This window comes from Lemur catta, chromosome 15, assembly GCF_020740605.2.
Source record: "Lemur catta isolate mLemCat1 chromosome 15, mLemCat1.pri, whole genome shotgun sequence".
Taxonomy (NCBI): Eukaryota; Metazoa; Chordata; class Mammalia; order Primates; family Lemuridae; genus Lemur; species Lemur catta.
This window is the reverse complement of record NC_059142.1, coordinates 24,121,024-24,135,277: the sequence shown is the minus strand read 5'-3', so window position 1 is coordinate 24,135,277 and position 14,254 is coordinate 24,121,024. Positions and strand designations below refer to the sequence as shown.

The window sequence follows — 14,254 nt, the reverse complement described above, 5'->3', positions numbered from 1 at the left end:
GTAAACAGGTGGAAAACCATACCATGCTTGTGGGTTGGCAGGATCAACATTGTTAAAATGTCTGTAGTACCCAAAGTGATCTACAAATACAATGCAATCCCTGTTAAAATACCAACGTCATTTTTCACAGATGTAGAAAAAATAATTTTACGCTTTGTATGGAACCAGAGAAGACTCTGTTTAGCAAAAGTAATCCTAGGCAATAAGAACAAAATGGGAGGTATCAATTTACTAGACTTCAAACTATACTACAAGGCTATAGTAATTAAAACAGCATGGTACTGGCACAAGAACAGGGACATTGACCAGTGGAACAGAACTGAGAACCCATATATAAAACCATCCTCATATAGCCATCTAATCTTTAACAAAGCAGACAAAAATGTACACTGGGGAAAAGAATCCTTATTTAATAAATGGTGCTGGGAAAATTGGATAGCCACATGTAGAAGACTGAAACAGGATCCGCACCTCTCACAAAAATCAACTCACGGTGGGTAACAGACTTAAACCTAAGGTGTGAAACTATTATAATTCTAGAAGAAAATGTTGGAAAAACTCTTACAGACATTGTCCTAGGCAAAGAATTTATGAAGATCCCCAAAGGCAATCACAGCAACAACAAAAATAAATGGGACTTGATCAAATTAAAAAGCTTCTGCACAGCCAAAGAAGCTGTCATGAGAGCAAACAGACAACCTCCAGAATGGGAGAAAATTTTCGCATGCTACGCATCTGATAAAGGGCTGATAACTGGAAGCTATTTAAAACTCAGGAAAATCAGCAAGAAAAAAATCAAACAACCCTATCAAAAAGTGGGCAAAGGACATGAACAGAAACTTTTCAAAAGAAGACAGAACAATGGCCAACAAACATATGAAAAAGTGCTCAACATCTCTAATCATCAGGGAAATACAAATCAAAACCACAATGAGATATCACTTATCTTCCAGTGAGAATGGCCTTTATCAAAAGGTCTCAAAACAATAAATGTTGGCGTGGATGTGGAGACATAGGAACACTCATACACTGCTGGTGGGACTGCAAACTAGTGCAACCTCTGTGGAAAGCAATATGGAGATACCTCAAAGAGCTACAAGTAGATCTACCATTTGATCCAGCAATCCCACTACTGGGCATCTACCCAAAGGAAAAAAAGACATTCTATAAAAAAGACATCTGCACTCGAATGTTTATAGCAGCACAATTCACAATTGCAAAGATGTGGAAACAACCCAAGTGCCCATCAATACATGAGTGGATTAATAAAAATGTGGTATATGTATACCATGGAGCACTACTCAGCTATAAGAAACAATGGTGATATATCACCTTTTGTATTTTCTTGGATAGAGCTGGAACTCATTCTACTAAATGAAGTATCCCAAGAATGGAAAAATAAGCACCACACGTACTCACCATCAAATTGGTTTCACTAATCAAACACCGAAGTGCACATATAGGAATAACATTAATTGGGTGTCAGGCAGACAGGAGGGGGGAAGAGGGGATGGGTATATATATACATAATGAGTGCAAAGTGCACTGTCTGGGGGATGGACACACTTGAAGCTCTGACTGGGGTGGGGGAAGGGGGGCAAGGGCAATATGTGTAACCTAAACATTTGTAGCCCCATAATATACTGAAATAAAAAAATATTTTGTTTTCCATCACTTAAACATGTAAAACTTCTTAGCTTACATACAAAAACAGGCATAGGTCACATTTAGGCCATAGGCCATCGTTTGCTGATGCCTGGGTTAAGAGACGGGCTCCCAACCTAAGTCAGACCAGTAAAAATGGACCTCACCCTGTTGGCTCAAGATAAAAGGATACAGACGTTCTCTTGTCAGCTCCACATTGCTTCTGGAAGTTTCTGTCAGCTAGCTTGCCAATAGAGTAACTAGTCCCAGGATGAAGCTCTTAAATCAGTGGGAGATCAGAAATTCAAGAAGAAACAGGGTCTATGGTGACACTTAAGGACCACTAGATTGAGTTTTGCCCGAAGCTAACTCTACTTCTTGAATCTTCAGTTATGTGAGCTAACAAGTTCCCTTTATCATTTAAGCCAGATTCAATTTTCTGATAGGATGACTTAAAACATCCCTAACTGATACAGATTGCAATATTGTAACAAACCGCAAAGTAGAACTGGCTGAGGGCAGCAGCTAAGGTCAATGAAGACATCTCTAGTTAGCAAAACAACTGGTTACACCCATGGCCTGTTTTATGTTCTAAAGCCTTCTGCCTACCAAGGTTTCATCAAAAACGAAAATTCAATATACTGGAGACTGACTACTTCCGGCATCAGGCCCATTAAGAGATTAACTTACTTTGAAACTGACTCATCTGATAGGAGATTAGGGGAAAAAAAAGTTTTCTTGAGAGGCCCTTTCTGCTTGCTGCCTGCAACCCCAGCTGAGTGAAAACCTAGTGATCTGGAGCTCACAGGACTAGATGAGCAGAGTTCTCCACTCCCAGCTGATGTTAGTACCAGCAGAAACGAGAAGGCAGGAGGCTAGGCAGGACATGAAAGTTGGGTCTAGAAGCAGCCTGAACCACCTCCTTCTTCTCAGATCCCGCCTTTTAAATATTTATCTTGTTGATAAAATGAATGTATTAGTCAGGGTTCTCCAGAGAAACAGACCGATAGGCTCTCTGTATAGATATGAACATTGATGTAGATACAGATACAGAGATAGAGATATTATCCGAAATTGGCTCACAGTTACAGAAACCAGGAAGCCCTGCCACCTGCAAGCCAGAGAACGAGGAAAGTTGGTGGCATGATTCAATCCAAAGTCAAGTCCAAATGCCTGAGAACCAGGACAGCTATTCTTGTAAGTCCTAGTCCAAGTCCAAAGGCCTGAGAAGAGGGGAGGAGAAGTGATGCTGCAAGTCTGAAGGCCTGAGAACCAGGAGCATCGACATCCAAAGGCAGGAGAAGATGGATGTTGCAGCTCAGAGAGAGTGGACTTGCCCTTCCTCCAGCTTTTGTTCTGTTTGGGCCCTCAGTAAATTGGATGATGCCCACCTGCATTGGTGGAGGCAGATCTTTGCTTAGCCTTCTGATTCAAATGCTAATCCCTTCCAGAAACACCTCACAGACACACTCAGAACTGATGTTTTGCCAGCCATCTGGGCATCCCTTAGCATAGTCAAGTTGACACATAATATTAACCATCAAAATGAGCAACAATGCCGTTCTTTATGAAGGTGCAGCTGGATGTGTGGGAGGCAGGGAGCTAATTACGGTGGCCTCCACGCCTGCGACACGGTTTCACCAGCAGAGGGCAATGCAGGGACAGAAGTCAATGATCGGGGTGGGGGTGTGATGGTAGAAGGTTGTGCTGGGACAGATGTTCCAAAACCCAATTCTAGCAGTAACATTGTATTTGATAGATTTTCTGCTGATTAACTGTTGCAGCTGCTTTTTCACTCCTGAGCTGTGTAGGGAAGGCATGAATAATTACTAGAAACACATATTTAGATGGGGAGAGGCCAAAGTCTGAAGGAGAAAATGGCCTCCTCAGCTAAGTTCCTCCCCTATGTATTTCCAAGGACACGTGCAAATTTCTTTAGAACTCTGGGAGCGAGTAGGGAAGTTTAAGATGAATTTTGGGCAGGGGTTCCTGTGCCCCTTTCTGTGTTAACTACATGGAGCCTGGTATGAACAGCGCTAATTCCCTTACACGGTTCTACAGGTTTTAATTCGTTGGAACCCTCTCTGCCGGCGCAGCCTGCTGATTTCTTTAACAACTTCCATACAGGTCAGCTGTTTTCAGCCGACCTTTGCACACAGCAAGCAGGCAGCTTCGGGCAGGCGTTTTCACCTGACCCTTCATTCACCTTGCTCACGCTCTTTCCATCCATCCATCCTTTCTTCTAGGCCCAACCCCCACACATCCCCCTTTTTGTATATTTAAAATTAGAGACAGTGTTTGAGTAGGAGAAAGATGTAAGCTTCAGCCAGTGTCTTTTCATAATGGCGTTGGGAGGTCATCACTTGGCAGATCCATCCTGGAAAGTAAAAGTCACAAGACCAAGCACAACTGGCTGATAATGCATTTTTGGATGGTCATGGGAATGCACCATGTTGTCTCATGTAATTTGGTAAAACCTGCAGGAGGATTGTAGAAATGATAAATTGACTGATATTAAGCCAGTCTGTTCCATTTCTCTACCAGGAATGTGGAGGCAATGGTATTCCCCCAGCCAATGTGGAGTCGTTGGTAGACAGAGAGATCTCCAAGTCCCACCATGTTAGGGGCTTAAACACAGGCGGGTTTAAGATGTGAGCCCAGTAAACTGTGGCTGTACTGTCTGGGAGAAATAGAAGAAAAAGGTTGCAAAGCAGCCCTTGGGGTACCTGACTACTATTACAGGCAATAGCCAAATACACCAGAAGAGTGTTCCCTGGGGCAGGAGGAGCCCCCAGTTGTGTTATCATAGCTGAGGCCTGTGTCTCTAGTTGTCTCCATTGGCCCCACATGATGCTGGGTGCTGTCATGGTGTTATGTATCTGTTGCAGCGGGATTCCCATCAGCAGGGGCTGGAGGGACAGATTTCATTTGTGAAATCCAGCTCATGATGTAGGTGAACCTGTCTGGAAGGGAACCACTCAGGACCTGTAGAAGTTTGAACACAAACATATTCTCTTCCCCACGTTAACACACCAAAAGGGCCGTCCTGCGTTCCCAAGGAGTCCCATCACGGCACCCACATTGTGTTGGGGCTTAGGCTGGGATCCGGAAAGGGAGGAGGTGTAATGAAGGACCGCGGTGGAGGGCAGCTGGAAACTGGACAAAAATCAAGAAATTAGGAGTGTATGGTGCTTTTGCTACTCTTTGTTTTGGAGGGGAAGAGTACTCCCCCTTTTGTTTTTCCAAGTAATTTTTTAAGGTTCAGTTGGTCCGCTCAACAACTGCCTGTCCAGTAGGGTTATGTGGAGTGCCAGTGATGTGGAGAATGTTCCGGTCCTGTAAAGTAGTCTGAAAGGCAAGTGCATGTAACAGGGTCCATCATCAGCCTTTACAACATAAGGAAGCCCTAGATAAACAATGGAGTTTAACAAACAAGTGATGAATGGGAGACACGCTCACCCAATAATGGAGTGGGGTGGATCATTCCCAAGCATCAACAGTTACATGTAGATAGAGAAGGTGCCCGAAGGCAAGGAAATGAGTAACGTCCACTTGCCAGAGTGAGTTAGGAGTTAAGCCGCAAGGTTTAACCCCAGGTGATAAAGGCACACCCTGTACACACTGACAAGCTGAGCAGGCAGGTATTACGTGAGGAGCTTGTTTCTGGGTAGTGGGAAACTGTTTAGTGAGCGTTTGAGTGTTTTGGTGAAAGAACTGGTGGGATGTTATGGTATTTTTAGAGGCATTAGTGCAATATACATGGTAGGAAATGAAATGATCTACGGCATTACTTCCTTCTGTCAGAGGTTCAGGCAAAGGGGTATAAGCATGAATATGAGAAAATAAAGAGGGAGTATTGCCAGATATCTAATAAGCACTGTAGAACAAGGAGTTGAAGTTTGATTAGGTGTATCCTTAATGATAGCATTTTCAATATGGAGAATAGAAATACATAATGGGAGTCAGTGATGTTTAAGGGTTCTAACCATGGAAATGTTTTTAAAGCTAATATAAGTGTTCCTAATTCTTCTCATTGAGTGGAGGGAAAACCAGAGATGGATATTTCCAATCACTGTCTTTCCATGCAATTCCTGCTTTAGATGATCGTCCTGAGCCATCTATGAACACTATCCGGGTGGTGGGATAGAGTGGAGAGAAGCTTGTCGGAGGGGTAATGGAAGGAAAGAGAACCTGCATAACTTGCAAGGGCCAATTGCCAAAGTAAGGCATTATGTAAAGTTGCCTCGAAGCAGTTTTTAGGAATAGGGAGATATATGTGGCATGTGGATCTAATCCAAGTAATTGTTGTGTAGGACAGCATCGCTTAATAATCAAAGGGGCAAAGAGATCTAGAAGGGGAGAAAAAGTCTTGGGGTCAGTGCCAGATGAAAGTAACCATTCCAAAGGAATGATGCAAGGTGTTAATTGGCCTATAAGAGCAGTTGGAGATAGGAGGTCATTTAACATTCCTTGCAGAAGGACTTTCCAGTGATACCTGTGGACCAGATGGGATAATAAGTGGGAACGAAAAATGCAAATCTTTCCCGGTCTTGTTTCACTAGAGGAATTGTGAAAAAACAATCTTTTAAAGCAATTACAATCAAAGGCCAATCTCTTGGAATTAACGACAGCTGGGGAAGACCGGGTTGTAGAGGTCCCATCGGGACTATAATAGCATTAAGAGCTCTTTGTCCTGTAGTAAACGCTACTTGTTCTTTTTAGGTATGATGAATACAAGAGTGTTCCATAGTTTCAGGGAAGGTTCTATATGTCCTGCTTTAAGTTGGTCCTGGACAAGAGATTTTAAATGTTTTAATTTATCCTGCTTAACGGGCCACTGCTCCATCCAGATGAGTGAATTAGTCCACTGTAAAGGTGTGGGCTGTATTGGATGCACCTGAGCAGTGGCCCCTAATGAAAAGGCTGGGTAGTTAGAAGATTCCATTGTTCTAGCAAATCTCATCCCCATGGAGATTGACCCTCCCATAGGCAATGTTGTAAAGCGGATGGTTTACCAGGGGAGTAAGAGAGATCTCCTTTGAGAGGCGGAGAAGAAAGAAGCTGCTCCTCCTGTCGAGTCACAGAAGGCGATGGTGGAGAGCATGGCTCTGGATTCAGGAATTTTATGGCAGGGGCCAGAGAAGGAGGTTCCAATGGATTAGAACCCGTAGGAACATCTAAGGGAATCAGTGCTGTTCACACCAGGCTCCGTGTAGTTGACATGGCAAGGAGCACAAGAATTCCCTGCCCAAAATTCTTAGAAAACTTCCCTACTCTCTCCCAGAGTTCTAAGTCTAACATGCCCTCATTTGGGAACCTGGGGCAATGTTACCTTATTGCACGTAAGAGCTGCTGTAAGGCTTTTGGTTCAACAGAACACTGAGCAGCTTTTAAGGGCTGTTGCAAAGTGCGCAGATAGGTCCGCTAATCTTTCATCAGCTCTTGCCCCATGTTAGAAGTGCCCTTCTGAAACTACAGGCGTCCGTCCCTTTCCCAAAGCAGTGGGCAGGACTGTCCCTTACCGGGTTGATTCCCCTCTTAGTCCGGTCAGGCAACAAAAATGCTCACCGCTCACGGGAGGCGCGGATTCCTGAATCACATCGGGTCACCACTTGTTTCTCTTGCTTATTGCTCCTGAGCTTGGTAACGATGGAATGAATAACTACTCGAAACGCAGAGTGTTTAGAGAGAAGAGCAGAGGCTAAAGTCTGATGGAGAAAATGGCCTCCTCAGCCAAGTTCCTCCTGTATTTATTTCCAAGGACACGTGCAAAGGGTCAGGGCCACTTGCTAATTTCCTTAACTTCCTTAACAACTTCCATACAGGTCAGCTGTTTTCAGCTGACCTTTGCACTCAGCAAACAAGCAGCTTTGGGCAGGTGTTTTCACCTGACCCTTCATTCACCTTGCTCACGTTCTTTCCATCCATCCATCCATCCTTCCTTCCTTTCTTCTAGGCCCAGTCCCCGCAATTAACCATCCAATGGAATTAACCAAAAACAACTAGATCAAAAGCCTTCAAAAATCAGAAGGGAGTTGCATTGCCTCTGAAACCACATGGCTAGCCCAGAACAGCCCGTGATTGCACCCCAATAGTGGTTCTCAAACCTAGCTGTGCATTAACATCACCTGGGGAGTTTTAAAATTACCGATGCCAGGCCCCACCTATATCCAATTAAATTCGTACCTTTGGTGGTAAGGCCCTTTGAAAGCTCCCGCAAATGATTCTAATGTGAATTCAAGGTTGACAAACACTGCTCCACACTTAAGCCAATCCTTAGGCTCCCAACTCCAATAGGAAGTAGACACCTCTATAAGAGGTATTCATTCCTAGCAGGGTGGCCAGATACAATACAGGATGCCCAGTTGTGTTTCAGAGCAACAAATCATTTTCTTTGTATAAGTATGTCCCAAATATTGCATAGAATATACTTATCCTACAAATGTTATTCATTCAGTATTTGTATTTGCCAACTCTGGCCACCCTAGCCCCCAGGCCTCCCCTCAGAGATAGCCACGGAGAACATTTTCCCCAAATGCAGAGCAGAGAACAACAGAGAATCTGACCAAGGCTTTTAGCCAACTGCCAGGTGAGGAGTCCGTGCTAGACTGTGGGCAGGGTTTGCTAGACTGTGGGCAGGGTTTGCTAGACTGTGGGCAGGGTTTGCTAGACTGTCACTAATACGAGCACTTAGCACAGAGCCTGGCACTTGGTAAACCCTCTCGGCAAACATTAGTCATCATGCTGAGGAAAGCTTCATTTAGGAAAATGAACTTACGTGCATAAATAGGCACCACAATAGGCATCACCTTGGTATTCATTTAAGCAGAAAATCTTTCTGTACCACATCAACCATGATCTGCTTTATAAAATAATGATGTCAGTTTCAACTTTCCAGGAAAGTATCTCCAGGAAAACATCTGGTGTGACTGTAGAACTGTCCTGTCCCTTTCTTGTGGTTTCTGCCCCTTTTCATGTTTCTCCCAGTATCCTTGTCAGTCTGGGATTCTGATTAGTTGGGAAAACAAAACCAGTAGAGTCAGTCATCACAAGGAAAATGCTGGTTTACCTTTTATGTAAGAACCATCAATATTTTCAAATGCAGTGCTGGGCAAAAACATTTAATAAGCATTTGTCACTTGACATATATGGTACAGTTTCTGCTGAGAGAGCTAATCACACTCATCGATCCACGTGTTGAAGGGAAAGGGGAGGAAAGGTTAAGAGATTATCCTAAGATGTCCGAGAAAATACTCAGTACATAACACAATGCAACAATAGAGATCAATTACAAAAATTAAATACAATACACAAACTGAAACTAAAGTTAAGGAGTGCCCCAGCATGTGGCTGGGTGTGGCAGGTGGGGACCCGCAGGAGAGGTGGCTGCCAGGGTTGTAAGATCATGGCCGGCCTCAGGCCCCTGCTCCCCACCGGGCCCACCGAGGTCACTGGGTTCCTGGCTGCTCCCAGGCCGCTCAGGCATTCAGCTCGAGGTTGGTGACATATTCCTGGACCCAGGCCTCACTGGGGTCAGCACAGACCTGCCGGCCTCTCTTGGTGAGGAAGCTGTGGAGAAGGGTGAGAAGATTAAGCACCGAGGAGCCCAGCCAGGAAATCCTGTGTCTCCTCCATCCTTCTCTGCCCCAGACATCTCAGGGTCTGTTCACGTGCTCATAAAATCTCCCCTTGACCTTGGGGTTCACAGACCTTCCCCAAGTGCCTCACATGGCAGTTTTCCCAGGGCAGGTCTTTCATGACTCTGAAGGATCCCCCAGACAGATCAGAAAATACTTTGGGGGCCTCCCCTGGAGTCCTGCACCCTAAGAAAGGGGAGCAATCTGAGGGGGCCTCACCCCAGACCTCCCAGCCTGCCTCCCCGGGAGCGAGCAGGAAGACTGGCCCTTACATGACAGCTGGCTTGGAGCATTGGCTGCTGGTCTCAGAATAGTCGTCCACAAATTTGAGTGGAAGCTGCCGGGAGATATAGGAGAAACAGCAGGCGGTCGGGGTGCCGGCTCCAACTGTAAGAGACAGAACAGAAAGATCTTAAGTCACTGCTCAGAAGAAAGGGCAAGATTTTCTTCTCTCTTTTGGTGTTTTGCATTCTCTGTCTTGGTTCTGAATCTCTATGTCTCCCTATAGGAAAGTTATTTTTCTGAACAAACTATTTCTTGTCCTCCCTCTCCTTGGGGAGTTCCATCTGGAATTCACAAGGAGAGGCCACATCACTGGGAACCAGTTGGACCCAGATTCTATCTCTTGCCAAAATCCCAGGTGGCCTCTATTTTCTCACCCATAGAATGGGACTCACTCTCCCTCTGTCTCCCAGAGCGAGAGAAGAGAATTACTGGAACCCCTTAGGAAGAAAAATTCTTCCCAAAATTCTTCTCTACTTGTCAGGCACAGACTTTGGCACCGTGGTCCAAGCATGGCCAGAGAGTAGGCGCATAAGGGCAGAAGACAGACTCACATGAGGCAGAGCAGGTGTGGGGGGAGAGGGCCTCCGTGAAGAACAGGATGGCAAGGGCGGCCACGGGCACCTGCATGGTGCTGGGCAGAGTGTGAGCCCAACGGGGGCCTCATAGAGTCGAACTCGAGGACTTGCAGCTGCTGCCTCCTCTGGGGTCTCAACTCTCTCTCCTCTTTATAGGGAGCCTTGGCGCATTAGAAGATGTAAACTGGGGGAGCCTGAGGGGGAAATTTTTAATCACTGTGTTGGTGTCATGCTGTGTGTTGCACAAACCCGGAGAACTTTACGTCACCACGAAGGTTCAGGCTATTTGCAAGAATGGTTCAGTTGCTTACTTGATGGGGAAATGGTTTCCACGGTGAGAGGAGGTGAGATGCTGGTGTCACCCCAAGACCGGGTTAGCTGGTGCCTCCGCACAAGAGCAGATCTGTAGATAAAACATTTCTCACACAGAGTTGAACCTTCTGATATCTTCCCCAGCTGTTCCAACGGCGTAGATGTATCATTGATGATAAAGCCAGAGAGTCGTGAGAAGTGCAACCCAAGATAAAACCATACCCTGGATGGAGACAGAAGTTTGGGGGAGCCTCAGCTACAGGAGGGCCAGGGTTGAGGTGGGCCTTTCAGACACTGGCTCATTCATCAAACATTCACTGAACCTCTACGATACGCCAGTCCCCCGGTTAGCTGGGTTAGCTGAGAGCTAACATGAATGATGAGCCTTAAAGTGTTATTACCCTTTGATCAGCAAAATACTCTGCCAGGGATCTAGGCTGTGGCTATAAACACAAAGGTGAAGAAAGTGTTTGTCCCAGCTTATTTGTAACAAAAGGTGACCTACAATTGAATAAACTATGGTATATTCACCTCTTATAATAATAATTAGCACTTAAAACTGAGAAGGTAATAAGAAATTTAAAAAGGAAGTTTTCATTTCTCAAAATTCCTGGAACATCTCCTGTTTCCTTATTGTAAAGTCAAGATGACCATTCCCAGAGTTTGTCTGGCAGCTCAGTGATGTTATCCAGAACTCAGGCTTCTTAAAACATCTCCTTTTTCCCCATTATTTGGCTGGCTTTTCTTCTTTGGGCTTGCCACCTCATGGTCACAAGACGGCTGCTGCTTCTCAGTCATCGCATCTTCAAAACATTGCATAGGAGGGGGTCTTACAGACATACAGAAAGAACAATGTTACTAGTGTTTATTATTCAAATTACTTTTACATGACTTAAAATGCGAAATATAGATTACACCCAAAAGTAGCAAAAGCTAATTTTAAAATATGAAATACAGAAAAGAATAAAAACTAATTTTTATATATAAGACTATACAAAAAACTAACGTTATATATAAAAGGTGGGTAGGCAGCAGGGCAAACGGAGGTAAGGATGTGGGGGTTTTCCTCTACATACTTACTTTCCTATTGGGGCATACATGAGTTCTGAGGCATAATCTGAGTAAAAATTTTTTTCCTTGAAGGTAGGAAAAATTCTATTACCCAAAACTTACTACTATTAATAGTTTAGTTTATTTAAGTGTAGTTTTTTTCTAGGCTTATGATAGTTCTGTTTGCTTACTTGCTTTTTTCCTTCTTTTTACTGTGTGTCAGCGGGGGGACTGTTGTTATGATGATGTAGAGGTAATTTTGTATTTCTCTTATTTATACAGTTGTGTGTTGCTTAACATCTGGGATATATCTGAGAAATGGGTCATTAGACAATTTTGTCTCTCATTGTTGTGCAAATATCATGGAGTGCACTTAGGCAAACCCAGATAGTTTAGCCTACTACACACCTAGGGTGTACCACGTAGCTTATTGCTCCTAGGCTACAAACCTGTACAGCATGTCACTGTACTGAATACTTTTGGCAACTGCAACGTAATGGGAAGTGTTTGTGTATCTAAGCATATCCAAATATAGAAAAGGTACAGTAACAATATGGTATTATAATCTTATGGGACCACTGTCACATATGCAGTGTCATTGACCGAAACATCACTATGCAGCACACGATAGTACAAATGTTAGAAGACTTTTCCAAATTATTTCAGTATTTTTAAGAACTGCCTAATTTGCTCACCCCTCAGCTTAGTGAATTCATGCAGTACTGTAGTACATTTGGACTGGTTCCAATTTTTGATTGTTATAAACTGTACCAAACATCTTTTATGCCTAAAACTTTCTCCATGAGGTTATTTCTATAGGATATTTTCCTAGCTGTAGGCTTCCTGGGTCAAAAAAAATAAAGACATTTAAGGATCCTGGTGTATACAGACACACTTATCTAATGCATATTCCGGTCTGTTACCCAGTGTCAATCCCAAATGTGGCATATTGTAGGGACCTGTGAATGTTTGATGAATCAAAGAGTGATTAAAATGATTCTTATCATTCCTGAAGCCCAGACCTTCCCTATTCCGTTCTGTTCATTTGGGTCTGGATCAAACACAGCTTGGGTTACTTAAGATTCTGCAGCAGCATCATATACGTCCCATCTGTGCAGCCAAAACACCCGTGAAGAACACTGGACGTGTCTGCTCCATGGGAGGAATGAGAATGGTGCTATTCATGGCTGGATCTGTTCCTGGTAGAAGGCGCCAGCTAAGCTGAGCCTCTTGGTGACACCAGATCTTGACTTCACCCTCACTGGTTAACCATTTCTTAAGAACACTCCAGTCAACATGATGTCATGGTCCTTTTCACCCAAAGTGTGGTTTGACTGTGACTTGCTGCCCAGGATGCTGTGGCATCCCAATATATGTCACCCCATGTGGTCAGAAGAGCTGTAGCACAGCATCAGAGATGTGTTCTGTGGCGGAGTCAGATCTGTAGGTCTCTCCATGTACTTATGGTTCTAACAGTAACATCTCACCTCCTCTCACTGTCAAAAACATTTCCACACAGTCAGCCCCAAAAAGGAGCAATTGAGCTCTTCCTGTACATCCTGAACCCTTGTGGGACCCCAGCATGAGCAACTCAGAGCCTGACACCATGCAATGCACATCTTCCCCTCTGGTCATCCCCAGCCTCCAGCTCCTCATGGTCTAGAGTTGCCTAGAAAGGGCCAGGGACGTGGCTTGGGCCCCAGAAGGATATAGCAGCAGTGAGTACCCAGTCCTGTCTTGGCTTTGTCCACACTCCTCCGCCTGCCCAGCACTGAACAGGTCCCCATGACTGCCCTTGTCAACCATCTCCTCACCACAGCCCTCGCCTGACAAGTCTTATCCATCCCACGAGATCCTCTCAACCCTTGTCCTTTCTTCATTTTAGAGTTTTTTCCCAATGCTCTTGACAGACATCTAAACCATATCTCTTAATTCCTGTGGCTGAAGACTCTTTAAGTCAAAGCAAAGAACTTCACAAAAGGTTTCAAAATGTTCTGAGCTATTTTCCATGGACTTTTGTCTAATCTGGTTTCTGGATCTGAAAGGCAAGGGAGGGCTGGGACCCACTTTTAGTCGGGAAAACTAAGGCTTAACTCAGCCATTAACAAGATGCAAACTCCGGATCTCGTTGGTCCCTAGGGTGAGCAAATGGCAGATAACCCTCAGTTTCACTCTTAGGGTGATTTACAGAAGTTGGTCTCTTGCTGGGAAATGTCTCCATAGACTGGATGAAGTTCCCCAAAAAGAAATGGAACAAAGGACAGCTGTTCCAATAGCTATGTTCCCTGAAGAGAGCGCTAAGAACTGAGAGTAAGACAAAGGCCGAGATTTAAAATAAAAACTCAAGGTAGAGAAGAAATGCCTGGCTTCGTTGGTTCCTTCTGTGCCCTACTCCACAACCCTGAGCAGTGACGTCTCTGTCAACTTCTTGCTGGCCCCTTCAGAGGGTGGAAGACGTTGACTTGGCTTTTCTCAGGCTCTGAATTCCCAGTCCCTCACTGCTAGGGCAGACACCCCACTGCCTGCTGCCTTTCTTATATTTCTCCAGATCTATTGCAAATTTGTTGATGATCATTGTGACTCCAGCAGCCAGTGCTCTACCATGGTGTCACATTGGGACCATTCCTTCTGTCTGTGGATAGGCAGGGCGCATGGAGGAGACAACCCATGGGACAGGGGCAGAGAGCAGGTAGGCAGAGGTGGGAAGGTGGGAGCTAATATAGACTTCGTTACCCAGTGAAAATGTCCTTC

General features: G+C 44.6%; 1 protein-coding gene across 1 annotated transcript; it reads right to left on the bottom strand.

The window, feature by feature from the left end:
• Positions 1-8,842: 8,842 nt before the first annotated feature.
• Positions 8,843-10,249, bottom strand: LOC123620357 (C-C motif chemokine 3-like). The gene is made up of 3 exons (XM_045525521.1): positions 10,118-10,249; positions 9,554-9,668; positions 8,843-9,213 (listed from the first exon to the last, which is right to left on the bottom strand). The coding sequence occupies exons 1-3, from the start codon at positions 10,191-10,193 to the stop codon at positions 9,123-9,125; spliced, it is 282 nt and encodes a 93-aa protein (XP_045381477.1). The 5' UTR covers positions 10,194-10,249; the 3' UTR covers positions 8,843-9,122.
• Positions 10,250-14,254: the final 4,005 nt, after the last annotated feature.